We start from the raw sequence: 14,593 nt of genomic DNA, 5'->3' as shown, positions 1-14,593 counted from the left end.
TTTCTCATATTGTCACAGTAAACCTCATTTCATAACTCACATTTTATTTTACATTTTTTCGTTTTTTTCAGACCTAAAAATGGTTTTGCATTTTCCAAACAAGCTTACAGAGGAAGAGCAAGCGCTTATGGTAACTAATTTTCACTTAATTGACTCTTTTGACAATGATATGAATTTCAAATACCTATTAATCAAATATTGCTTTATTTACGATAAATTCTTACATATTGCATTAATGGATGTAGATTGTAGAATATACGTGTATATTATGGCAGGGGAAAAAATGTTGCTATTTCCCCTGTCATTTATTGGTCAGTTCCTTAATCCATTAGAAGGGGAGAAGTTGTGATAGGGGGTGGGGGTCATAATTTCAACCCGCTACAAGTTTTACTTCATTAATTAGAGTACATGATAATTTGGTGTAAGATCCAAGTAATAATACATCCATTATTGCATTAGTTGATTTAATCAAGACTGATTTCTAAATATTGACACAACTCTGCAGTTTGATGTAGGTTTAACAAAAGTTTCTTCTTTACCTAAAAAAATTACTTTATATTTACCTAATCAAAATTTTAGTCTAAATATGCCAAGCTGAGGCGAAAGAAAAAGCAGTTAGCAGGTAATAATTTACTTTCAAATTAAGGGGGAAGAAATAAACGTTTAGCACATTTAGAAACATCTAGAAATTTTTATGTAACCTGCAGAGGTTACTTTACTAAATTGAGGCTTAAATATTGTATGTTTGTAAGAAGTTTTCTGTTCTAAAGGTGACTATGAGTATGCATTTCATTTTAAGCCACTTCCAGCAGTGATGTAGGGCATTTTTTAGTTTGATAATACCTCGTATTTCGGGGAGGGTTTAAAAACTTTTTAAGAACTCCCTGTGTTTTAGACTCAATCTGAATAGTCCAATTATGACGTATAGACGTCTGATTATAGAATAGCTGGCCAGGAATGTGATGAATGATCAACGAGGCGGTATTCTAGTTTTATTGAACTTCATAAAACCAGTTGACAATCCTAAAAAAATATACCTACATAATTAGTACAATTAAATCTTATAAATAAGATATCAATTGCTTATTCTTACAAAAAAAAATATTGAGTGTTATGACCGATTGGACTCTGTTTAATTTTTAAAGAATTAAATTAAAACTTTAGGTATTTCACAAAAAAAAGACATCTAAGCTTTTTAAAGAAAAATATTTACTCAATAACAAAAAACTCTGGGGTATAGGAAAATCTAAAAGAATATCTTTTTCATAGACAGAGCTCGTCAGAGACACAATGCCGCGCTTTTGCTTCCGTCTTTTGATGAGAGACTGAACTAACTACGAACCAAAAACATTAAGACCGTTATCTCACAGGGAGTAAGGGAGGGGACAATGGGCAATTAATTCAATTTAAGAGTTATCGCTGAAAGACTATGAAATCCAGAATAATCCGGAAAATATGAAGGAAATTGTAAAGGGAGAGGCAGAAAACTTTTAAATAAGGAAAGAGATCCAAGAAAAAAGCATTCATTAGAAAATTAGATTATAAGCACATCAGACTGACATAATCATTCTGTAATTAATAACTATAAAAATCTCCCTGGAACCCATTTGACCCATCGCCCAATAACCCAAAATTTAATTGGGTTCTTAGAATGGTTATTAAATAAATATCACAATTAAGTTTTTATCTATGAAATGATATTTTCTGGAGAGAAAAAAAAATGTTAAAACCAGCCACATCATAACAAATTAAGTTTATTGATACTTTTCTGCTAGATATTCAAAACTAACACACGAGTTGCGGCATTGGTTGCGCAAGTACCCAAAGTCAGCCAGAAACTGCTAAATTCGTGTACATTCCCTTTAGGCCAGTACCCCAAGTCTGAGACTCGAAAAAATTGAATATTCGATCCATTGTCCCCTCCCTTACTCCCTGGTTATCTCATCCCATTATTATATCAAAAAGGATCGTAAATGTCGTCTTCACATGTGAAGATTGGTGTGGTTTCAAAAGGCGCCGCTGTCTGCTGGCGAATGTAAACAAACCAACATGTAGTAGTAGTGACAGAAAAAAATTGGAAAAAACTTAAGTTAAAAAATTATAACTAAATATTTTAAAAGCAAATAATAAAAAACATTCGCAAGTGATTAAGTAGGATGATATACACTTAGTGTGTATGTATAGGGATAAGATAGATATATTAACAAATATTTAGAAATATTTTTTTAAATTTATTTTTCTTTTATTTATTTTAATGACTAGGTACAAGTTATTTTTCTTGTTACTCTAACAATTTTACTTTTGTTCACCATACTATTTTAAAACATGACAATAATTTTTGTATCGTTTGTCTGTTATGACTTTTCATACTTCTGAAATATTCTATTTTTTTCTTTCTGGCTTCTTTCTTCATCAAACCCTAAGAGAAACTAGGATGACAACATCCATAAGTAGCGAAGCATAAACAATTAAATAAGAATATAGGTATTAGTTGTTTAAAGCATGTATATTAGGGAAAAAATCACGAAACCTTTTCAACATTTGTTTTTAATTTCTTAATATTTATATTTCAGTACTATGACTAACAGACTGATGGTTAAAGTAAATTACATACTGGATGCTCAAAACAATGGGAAATTTAATTTTGATATTTTTAACTACAAAAATTTTAAAAAATGGACCATAAAAACCAAAGATATGAAGAAAAATGTTAAAAATATAAAAATAGCCAAAAACCTGCAAAAGGGCAGTCTGACCGCCATTGATGTTTTCTTGAAACGACAGGAAATTTAATTTTGATATCTATAACTGAAAAACTTCGGAAATCTGGCCATAAACACCAAAGGTATAGAGAAAAATGTGAAAAATACAAAAATAGCCTAAAACCTGCTTAAAGGCAGTCTGACCGTCATAGTTGTTTTCTTGAAACGACAGGAAATTTAAATTTGGAAATCGGACCATAAACACCAAAGATATGGAGAAAAATGTGAAAAATACAAAAATAGCCTAAAACCTGCAAAAAAGCTGTCCTACCGCCATTGATGTTTTATAGTTAATTGTGCTCCTTAATAATGGGAATGTTGTCAAAAAATTTCAGCCTTTTAACTTTTATAGAAGCCGAGAAAATCACGTTTCCCCCAAACTAAGACGGACATACGGACATTTCAAATTATAGAGTAGCTTCGCTACTAAAATTTTTTGGGTAGACTAGGTATTACTTTTTAAAAGTCTACCATATTCTTGACCCAAAAAATTTTAAATGTATATCTAACGAGTTAAGATTATAAACCATTAAATGCTTTAACACTAAAGTATACTTTTTTGATGAAAAATATTTATTTGGCAAAGGGATGGTAATTAATAATAATGTAAAGTTTTAATTACCTAATATATTTTTACATTTAATATATATTTTGATGATGTTTTGCCATATTATTTTATTTTGTCCTTTGAACTCAACAAAACATTTGATGTAATTTCTTAAAAAATCGCTTATCGTTTCAAAGTTTTTCTTTATACTAAACCATGGTAAAATTTTTTTAAGTTGTTATCATTATTTCAAACAGGGACCTAGTAAATTCACCAAAAAATACAAAGTCACTGCTGAAAGGTGCATAGAATCACTAGCTTTTGTTTGTGTATAGTTCCTTTTTGTAACTTTACTATTTATTGAGAATTCTTGTTAAGATATAACAAAGCCAAAGCAAGAGCCAGAGAAGAATATCAGCAAGAAACCATCGGAATCAAAAGATGCCAAGGAGGTCGCCAAGAAACTTATCAAGACTGGAGCTATTAGGTACAATGCATTGCATCATATTTTTTAATGCAGCTTTTCTAATTAGAGTGTATACTGTATAGTACCGTAAGTTATGTTATATTTATAATTTAGCATATATACTTTTTTTAAAAACCCAACGATAGCTTTATGTAAAATTCAAATTACTAGAGTAAAAGATAAAAAATTTGAGACAAAAAAACTTCATAGCATGATTTTAACAAAAGCCATTAATATATTGGTTGATAAAAAGTTTTATTTTTACTTTGGACAAGCTACCTGAATTTTATTCTATACTTTATCTTCTTAACGATTATTTAGCTATTTCATTAGAGTTGATAACGAGCTACTGCACCATCCCATAAATGGTTTTTAGGCCTAGGCTTGTAATAGGCCTGAAATAATATTTTTCTACGTTTCCCATCCCTTATCCCTGCTATTTTAGTATTAAACAAAATTATTTAGATGGGTCCTTTAATTTGGGGTGATTTCTATTTAAAGAGTAGAAGTACCCTCCCACTAAGTTGTTATAAGGGCTCACTGGACCTATAAGAAGCTTCACTGTAAAGGAGAACCATATCGGTTCATTAGTTATTGAGTTTCTTTGCTAAAGACAAATACACAGACATACTAGTAGTTTTATCCTTATATAAAAGTAACAGGTCTGTCTGGTTGTCTGTACTGAAGAATCTCGTTAAACGCCGAACCTCTATGGTTCTCCTTTACAGTGTATGTTCTTGGAAGGTGCATAGATATTTTAGGGGAGGGTACCACCCCCCTTCCAAGAAAAATCGTAAAAGAAAACCATTATCTAGCGGCCAAAATAATACTTTTTGGTAAACATCTGATCTATAGTAAGGGGGGGGGTTTTTAATGCAACCATCTCGTAATCAATGTATAAATGGCACTTGGAATTCGAATTTCGATCTCAAATTTTGCATGAGTAATCCTTGGTAGGTCTATTTTCCCTAAATTGAACAAAAAGTTGGAAAAGTAACGGCTGGCAGCTGGCGGCTCAGCCGTTAAGCCGTTTTTTGCCTAATTTCAGGGCAAATTCATCATTAATTACGTAGGAATCAACTTTTTAAAACATATTTTTGGTTTAATTTATGTTAAATGATAGCAATAACCATTTTTGAAATTTCTTGTACCAGCTGCTAAACGGCTGGAACCGGCTGAAAACGGCTGGGAGCTGCCAAGAGTATAAATAGTTGATAGGGCATGTGACATGTCTAGGGGTAGGTTTTTATGCTTGCTGAGCTCAAAAATGCTACCAAAAATAGTGGCAGCCCATCAATATGGCAGCTGGGTAACAGCTGCAGCTCAGCTGGTAGCGGCCAAGAGTAGAATGGGTAGATAGGTCTTGTGACATGTCTAGGGGTAGGTTTTTATGGGTGCTGAGCTCAAAAATGCTTTCAAAAATAGTGGCAGCTCATCCATATGGCAGCTGGGTAACGGCCGCTGCTCAGCTGGGAGCAGCCAAGAGTAGAATGAGTAGATAGGGCTTTTGACGTGTCTAAGGGTAGGTTTTTAGGGGTGCTGAGCTCATAAATACTATTAAAAATAGTGGCGGCCCATCCACATGGCAGTTGGGTAAAAGCTACAGCTTAGCTGGGAGTGGCCAAGAGTAGAATGAGTACATAGCGCCTGTGAGGTGTCTAGGGATAGGTTTTATTGGGTGCTGAGCTCAAAAATACTACCTAAACTAGTGGCCGCCTATCAATATGGCAGCTGGGTAACAGCTGCAGCTCAGCTGGTAGCGGCCAAGAGTAGAATGGGTAGATAGGGCTTGTGACATGTCTAGGGGTAGGTTTTCATGGGTGCTGAGCTCGAAAATGCTATCAAAAATAGTGGCGGCCCATCCACATGGCAGCTGGGTAAAAGCTACAGCTCAGCTGGAAGCGGCCAAGAGTAGAATGAGTTCATAGGGCTTGTGACGTGTTTAGGGGTAGGTTTTCATGGGTGCTGAGCTCAAAAATACTATTAAAAAAAGTGGCCGCCCATCCATATTGCAGCTGGGTAACAGCTAAGCTAAGCAGTAAGCCGTTATTTAAGACTCATTGACTATTGGGACTATTGAAGGATAACCAAATATTGAATATTTCAGTATAAATACACTATTGTCATTTTATATTATTAATAACAACACCTTATCAATGTATTGATTTAGTTGTAAAACGGCTGAAATTGGCTGAGAACAGTTACCAACAGATAAAAGTAAACAAGTAAAGACATAGCTTGTGATGTGTCAAAGAGGTGTAAGTTTTTATAGGTGCCAAGCTCATTAATACTCCCAAAAATAGAAAAGCCCATACACATGGCAGCATGGTAAGGGCTGCTGCTCAGCTGTAGCTGTTACCCAGCTGCCATATAGACAGGCCCGAACTTTTATTGGTAGTATTTTAGAGCTCAACACCCATAAAAACCTACCCCTAGACACGTCACATGCTATGTACTTTTGGCTATTGATAGCTGTTCTCAGCCGTTTTTTGGTAGTTTTCAGCTCTTGAAACAGTGAAATCTAGTTTGTTTGATAAGCCATAGTTTCTTAGGGTTTGGACCTAAGAAACTATGGTAATTAAAAAGAGTTATTAGTAATATATCAATGAAAAAAAGGTAAAATGTTAATTGGGAGAAGTTTAATTCCACTGAAATAATAAATTTTTTAAGCCTCAAAAAACAGCTGAGCTGTGGCCATTACCCAGCTGCCATATAGAAGGGACGGCACTAATTTTTGTAGTATTTTTGTGCTCAGCGCCCATTAAAACCTACCCCTAGACACATCAGAAGCCCTATCTACTCATCTACTTTTGGCCGCTCCCAGCTGAGCTGCAGCTGTTACCCAGCTGCCATATGGATGCGCGGCCACTATTTGTGGTAGTATTTTTGAGCTAAGCAACCATAAAAGCCTACCCCTAGACACGTCACAAGCCCCATCTACTCATTCTACTATTAACCCCTGCTAGCTGAGCTGTAGCTGTTACCCAGTTGCCATGTGGATGGGCCGCCACTATTTTTGGTAATATTTTTGAGCTCAGCACTCCGAAAACCTACCCCTAGACACGTCACAAGTCCTATCTACTTATTCTACTCTTGGCCGCTCCAAGGTGAGCTGCGGCCGTTACCCAGCTGCCATATGGATGGGCGGCCACTATTTTTGGTAGTAGTATTAAGCTCAGCACCCATATAAACCTACCCCCAGACACGTCACAAGCCCTATCTACTCATTCTACTCTTGTCCGCTCCCAGCTGAGCTGCAGCTGTTACCCAGCTGCCATATTGATGGGCTGCCACTATTTTTGGTAGCATTTTTGAGTTCAGCACCCCTAAAAACCTACCCCTAAACATGTCACAAGCCCTATGTACTCATTCTACTCTTGGCCGCTCCAAGGTGAGCTGCAGCTGTTACCCAGCTGCCATATGGATGGGCGGCCACTATTTTTGGTAGTATTTTTGAGCTTAGCACCCCTAAAAACCTACCCCTAGACACGTCACAAGCCCTATCTACACATTCTACTCTTGGCAGCTCCCAGCTCAGCAACGACCGTTACCCAGCTGCCATATGGATGGGCGGCCACTATTTTTGGTAGTAGTATTGAGCTCAGCACCCATATAAACCTACCCCTAGACACGTCACAAGCCCTATCTACTCATTCTACTCTTGTCCGCTCCCAGCTGAGCTGCAGCTGTTACCCAGCTGCCATATGGATGGGCTGCCACTATTTTTGGTAGCATTTTTGAGTTCAGCACCCCTAAAAACCTACCCATAACATGTCACAAGCCCTATGTACTCATTCTACTCTTGGCCGCTCCAAGGTGAGCTGCAGCTGTTACCCAGCTGCCATATGGATGGGCGGCCACTATTTTTGGTAGTATTTTTGAGCTTAGCACCCCATAAAACCTACCCCTAGACACGTCACAAGCCCTATCTACACATTCTACTCTTGGCAGCTCCCAGCTCAGCAGCGACCGTTACCCAGCTGCCATATGATTGAGCTGCCACTTTTTTTGGTAGTATTTTTGAGCTTAGCACCCATAAAAACCTACCATTAGACATGTTACAAGCCCTATCTACTCATTCTACTCTTGGCCGCTACCAGCTGAGCTGCAGCTGTTACCCAGCTGCCATATTGATGGGCTGCCACTATTTTTGGTAGCATTTTTGAGCTCAGCAACCATAAAAACCTACCCCTAGACATGTCACATGCCCTATCAACTCTTCATACTCTTGGCAGCTCCCAGCCGTTTTCAGCCGGTTCTAGCAGTTTAGCAGCTGGTACTAGAAATTTAAAAAATGGTTATTGCTATTATTTAACATGAATTAAACCAAAAATCTGTTTTTAATAGTTGATTCCTACGTAATTAATGATGAATTTGCCCTGAAAATAGGCAAAAAACGGCTAAACGGCTGAGCCGCCAGCTGCCAGCCGTTACTTTTCCAACTTTTTGTTCGATTGATCGAAAATAGACCTACCAAGGATTACTCATGCAAAGTTTGAGATCGAAATTCGAATTCTAAGTGCCATTTATACATTGATTACGAGATGGTTGCATTAAAAACCCCCCCCTTTGTAAAAGGATAATGAACTATCTTAAAGTAAAGGATGTAAATCCTAATAAAAAAATAATATATAGAGCCATCGTGAGTTCAATAAACAAGGAGAAGATCAAGGATGAGAAGCACAACAGTGGATTCAAAAGATCTCAGGGATTTGAGAGGAAACAGAATCAGGTCAGATTACAGGGGTGTATATTCTACTTGGGCTACTTGGGATCCCCGGCTAAAAATTGGGGGTGGTGGGGGGATAAAATTTTTTTGATAACAGTGGTCTTAAAAGATCTCTAGGATTTGAGAGGAAACTGAATTAGATCAGATTAGGTAACAGTTTTGTTTTTAAACCGTAAAATCTACAATTAAAATGGATGAATCATTTATTATGAAATAATATTTAACTACTATCAAACGGTTTGTTTTCACCAAAAGTACCTACAATATAATCATGCATTATGATTTGAAGCATCACAAATCTTATTTGTGTTTAAGTTTGTCAGTCATGCTTTAAAAGACACACAATGCTTTATTTTTAAGTTTTCTTGATCTTGTTATTTATTGGGTTTTCCTTCTTTTATGACAACTTTACATCTACTCTATAAAACAATTTCCGTTTGTCTAACCATGATTCGCTTCTAATGGATGTGGCATCCTTGTTATAAATATAAAAACTTGCTTTTCATGATAAATTATTTTATGTTAGGATCGTGCCATGAGTAATTACCAACCATTCTCAGCAACCCACGGACCTGGAGGGGGTTTTGATACAGGTTGAAACATTTGATATTTTCACTCATAATTTTTTATGCCTCTTTTAATAGAAATAATTCTATATATTTATTATGCTCATTTACTCCACATTTGTTATTCATAATTAGACCTGAATCTCGCCAACGAGAGAATTCATTTTGTTATTTTCAGAAAGATTTTATCTGCCATGGACAGGTTTTTAACTGATATGTAAATGAAATATACATTTAGGGGACAGGGGCGTAGCCGCTAGTACTCTCTTTGTTACATCAGCTAAATGGGTGTGACTCGTAGGATCACTCATTCATATGAAAAGAATAATATGAAATTTTCAGTATTGTTTCTTAGGTTTTAGGCTATTAGGCCTAAAGTGGCCTATGTCACGCACCCCCCCCCCCCCCCCTTATATGTTTTTTTATTCTTTTTATCAGTATCTATTGCATGAAACTTAATTCTTTTCAGGTGGTGAGGACTTCGAGCCCGACATCTCGGACGAGCAGAAGAAGAACAAACAGAAGAACCTGTATGAAACTTTTGTAAAGGAGAGAGACATTGAGGAGAGGGGGCTGAGCACAGAGGATAAGAATAAGCCAAGACAAGGTTTGTTCAAATAGACCACTTTATTGCTACTATATTGTAACACATACTGTGTTCACTCGTTGTTCGGGAGGGGGTGGGTGGGGGGATGATGGGTTCAAATCTCTGCCCAAACCGCGTCATAAATAAGACATTAAAAATTGTACCTACTGCTTCTATGTGAAAATCATTATAGTGCCTAGTTAAGACGTCCAGACAAAGGTCGAGTAATAATAGAGTTGTTAATTTGCGCACGATTTAAACCGGCAAAACCATAGCTCTAGAAGGAGCAGTTGAATAAAAAGGGGGGGGGGGTTAATGCAACCATCTCGTAATCAGTGAGCAAATGGCACTTAGAATTCGAATTTCGATCTGAAATTTTGCATCAGTAATCCTTGATAGGTCTATTTTCCCTAAATCGAACAAAAAGTTGGAAAAGTAACGGCTGGCGGCTGGCAGCTCAGCCGTTTAGCCGTTTTTTGCCTGTTTTTAGGGCAAATTCATCATTAATTACGTAGGAATCAACTTTTTAAAACATATTTCTGGTTTAATTCATGTTAAATGATAACAATAACCATTTTTAAAAATTTTTAGTACCAGCTGCTAAACGGCTAGAACCGGCTGAAAACGGCTGGGAGCCGCCAAGTGTATAAAGGGTAGATAGGGCTTGTGACATGTCTAGGGGTAGGTTTCTATGGGTGCTGAGCTCAAAAATGCTACTAAAAATAGTGACGGCCAATCCAAATGGCAGCTGGGTAACAGCTGCAGCTCAGCTGCGAGCGGCCAAGAGTAGAATGAGTAGATAGGGCTTGTGACGTGTCTAGAGGTAGGTTTTTATAGGTGCTGAGCTCAAAAATGCTAACAAAAATAGTGGAGGCCCAACCACATGGCAGCTGGGTAATGGACGCAGCTCAGCTGGGTAACGACCGCAGCTCAGACGAGATAGGCCAAGAGTAGAATGAGTACATGAGGCATGTGACGTGTCCAGGATTAGGTTTTTATGGGTGCTGAACTCAAAAATGCTTTTCAAAATAGTTTCGGCCAATCCCTATGGCAGTTAAGTAATAGCTGCTGCTTAGCTGCGAGTGGCTAAGAGTAGAATGATTAGATAGGGCTTGTGACGTGTCTAGAGGTAGGTTTTTATGGGTGCTGAGCTCAAAAATGGTACCAAAAATAGTGGCAGCCTATCCATATGGCAGCTGGATAACGGCTGCAGCCCAGCTGCGAGTGGCCAAGAGTAGAATGAGTAGATAAGGCATGTGATGTGTCTAGGGGTAGGTTTTCATGGGTGCTGAGCTCAAAAATGGTACTAAAAATAGTGGCGACCCATCCACATTGCAGCTGGGTAACAGCTGCAGCTCAGCTGCGCGCCACCAAGAGTATAATGAGTAGATAGAGCTTGTGACGTGTCTTGGGGTAGGTTTTTATGGGTGTTGAGCTCAAATATGCTACTAAAAATAGTGGTGACCAATCCATATATGGCAGCTGAGTAACAGCTACAGCTCAGCTAGGAGCGGCCAAGAGTAGAATGAGTAGATAGAGCTTGTGATGTGTCTTAGGGTAGGTTTTTATGAGTGCTGAGCTCAAAATGCTACCAAAAATAGTGGTGACCCATCCATGTGGCAGCTGGGTAACGGCGGCAGCTCAGCTGGGAGCGGCCGAAAGTAGAATGAGTACATAGGGCTTGTGACGTGTCCAGGGGTAGGTATTTGGCTTGTGACGTGTCCAGGGGTAGGTATTTATGAGTGCTGAGCTCAAAAATACTAGGTACCAATAATAGTGGAGGCTCACCCATATGGCAGCTGGGTAACAGCTACAGCCCACAAGCCCTATCTGCTCATTCTACTCTTAGCCTCCCCTAGCTGAGCTGCAGCCGTTACCCAGCTGCCATATGGATGGGTCGCCACTATTTTTGGGAGCATTTTTGAGCTCAGTACCCATAAAAAATTACCCCAAGACACGTCACAAGCCCTATGTACTCATTTTACTCTTGGCCGTTCCTATCTGAGCAGCAGCTGTTACCCAGCTGCCATATGTATTGGCCGCCACTATTTTTGGTACCATTTTTGAGCTCAGCACCCATAAAAACCTACCCCTTGACACGTCACAAGCCCTATCTACTCATTCTACTCTTGGCCGCTCGCAGCTGAGCAGCAGCTATAACTCAACTGCCACATGGATTGGCCATCACTATTTTTGGTAGTATTTTTGAGCTCAGCAACCATAAAAACCTAACCCTGGACATGTCCCATGCCTTATGTACTCATTCTACTCTTGGCCTCTCCCAGCTGAGCTACCGCAGTTACCCAGCTGCCACATGGATGGGCCGCCACTATTTTTGGTAGCATTTTAGAGCTCGGCACCCATTAAAACCTACCCCTAGACACGTCACAAGCCCTATCTGCTCATTCTACTCTTGGCCGCTCGCAGCTGAGCTGCAGCTGTTACCCAGCTGCCATTTGGATTGGCCGTCACTATTTTTAGTAGTATTTTTGAGCTCAGCACCCTTAAAAACCTACCCCTAGACATGTCACAAGCCCTATCTACTCTTCATACTCTTGGCCGCTCCCAGCCGTTTTCAGCCGGTTCTAGCCGTTTAGCAGCTGGTACTAGAAATTTAAAAAATGGTTATTGCTATCATTTAATATGAATTAAACCAAAACTATATTTTAAAAAGTTGATTCCTACGTAAATAATGATGAATTTGCCCTAAAAATAGGCCAAAAGCGGCTAAACGGCTGAGCTGCAGCCGCCAGCCGTTACTTTTCCAACTTTTTGTTCGATTTAGGGAAAATAGACCTACCAAGGATTACCCATGCAAAATTTCAGCTCGAAATTCGAATTCTAAGTGCCATTTGCTCACTGATTACGAGATGGTAGCATTAACCCCCCCCCCCCCCCCCTTATTACTCTTGTAATGATTATGTTTTTTTAGAATAAAAGTCAAACTATATTCTTATAATATTTTTTTGAGAAAATAAATAAGTTCTATTATGTGGGTATTTATGTAAAAACAATTTTTATGCCTATATAAACCTTCATTTGTAAACACAACCATGAAAATCAAATTTGATTTTAAAATAATATTTTTCTTAAAGGTCATACTGTATACGTGTACGGTTACGGCGTAACTGAGGATATTTTGAAGAACCAGTTTACCCCGTATGGACCTATTGTCAACATCTCCATGGAGGTCGAGAAAAATTGTGGCTTCATCACCTATGAGAAGGTAAATTATCTAATATTATAAAGTATAATTTTTTTGATAAGAGTATTTTTAGCTGACAAATGCGTTGCTTGCGTCTAACGTACATAAATATTAAATATACAAATGTTATTTTTATTGATTTTTGTTAATAGGAAAGAGAAATTAAATATGTATTATTATTCTTTGACCTTTCCCCCTTTCTAAACTTGAATTATCCTCATCCCACTATAGAGATTTTGTACCCCCCTTTCAAAAAATATATTGGAATTACTTTTTGACGTAAAATTCTTTCGGGCGAATGCCAAAACATTAAATTTAATTCTAGGTTGAAAGTGCAGAGCGAGCTATTGCTGAAATCAACGGAAGTTTGGTCAGTGGTGTCCAATTGAAGGTAACATTTTCTGTTGGGGGTATTTAATAAGATTAATATGCCTCAAACTTTTTTGTTTTTTCGATAGTGAATATTTAAAACTAATGAAAATGATGTTGGTGTCAAACAAAATAAAGGCAAAGCTTTTCTTTTAATGATAAAATTGCATTAAAACTATTGGTATTATTCACTGGGATCTTAAGGGATAAGGCGATGAACGATAATACGGTGTACATCCCCAATGATGATAAACATAATTACCCCTCTGTATTTTAGCTATTGACTGTAAGTTTTGACACTTAAAAATTAGAACCGATAAAAGTACTAAATGTCTTGTAGGCAAAGAATAAGATAACGCGGATATAAAACTTTAGGTACTTGTGTAATAATTTATTTTTTGACAGGTATCTCTGGCCCGCAGACAACCCATCATTGACCCCATCAATGATTCGAGTTCTAGTACGACCTGGTCCACAATTGCGGCATCACATTCTCAGAAAGGTTCACATAAGGTAAATATTTAGGATTTGTTGGTCATTTGGTAGGTATTAAGAGTTTCCTTTAATTTCGTTTGGTTGTTAGCTATTTTAACAATTTATGTTTCTTTCTTGATCAATGAGATCTGATTGCTTCAAAACTTATATATATTTTTTTCATCGATAATGATGGTATATCGTTTTTACTGCACAAAACAAAGGTTTTTTTGTAGTTATAATTTTTTTATTTGTCGCTTTGTATTGTGTAGACAGCTTTCCGTGAATGAAAAATTATAAGATTAAAACCAGTTTTGTTGGCCCCAAGGGACTACCCAGTGATTAAATTATCTATATAAAGAAATAAACAACAAACTAAATTATTATTTTATTTTAAAAATAGGGAAGCGTTTTTTATGCTCAACAATTCACTTTCAGGGAAACCGTCCCAATGTAGTCTTTATTATTTGTTAAAATATATTTTAATTGAATTAAATATTTAATTTTTTAGGATAAACGAGAAATGGTGGCTTACGACGATGATCTCTTTTAAAATACAATTTGTATTTATAACAATGTTGTATGTATTGTTCCGTAATTTAGAAAATTAAATACCATTTTATTGTATTATAATTATTATTTCTAAAGCCATCATTATTTTTTTTAGTAAGGACTATTACAAACAACAGTAGCGAATCTTTTGGAGGATTTTAATCTTGAAGGGTTAATATATATAAAAATGACGATGGTTTGAAAAAGGCATAAAGACAGACAGACATAAAAATAGAGTAGCTTCGATTATTAAATCAGATGTAAAACTTTTCCAATTAATTTGATATGTTGTAAATAAAGTATTTTTACTTGTACCTGTTACTTATTTAAAAAATCG

At 37.0% G+C, this 14,593-nt stretch overlaps 1 protein-coding gene across 1 annotated transcript; it reads left to right on the top strand.

Annotated features, from left to right (window-relative positions):
- Positions 1–14,570, top strand: Nelf-E (negative elongation factor E). Its single transcript, XM_080169148.1, has 10 exons — positions 1–130; positions 580–622; positions 3,688–3,796; positions 8,411–8,507; positions 9,031–9,097; positions 9,540–9,677; positions 12,752–12,882; positions 13,187–13,252; positions 13,636–13,743; positions 14,216–14,570. Exons 1-10 carry the CDS (start codon positions 80–82, stop codon positions 14,255–14,257), a joined length of 852 nt encoding a protein of 283 aa, XP_080025274.1. The 5' UTR covers positions 1–79; the 3' UTR covers positions 14,258–14,570.
- The last annotated feature ends 23 nt before the right edge of the window (positions 14,571–14,593 follow it).

This window comes from Acartia tonsa, chromosome 8, assembly GCF_053477335.1.
Source record: "Acartia tonsa isolate MP-2025a chromosome 8, ASM5347733v1, whole genome shotgun sequence".
Classification (NCBI taxonomy): Eukaryota; Metazoa; Arthropoda; class Copepoda; order Calanoida; family Acartiidae; genus Acartia; species Acartia tonsa.
Note: the sequence above shows the minus strand (reverse complement) of the source record. Positions and strands in the feature narration are given on the sequence as shown.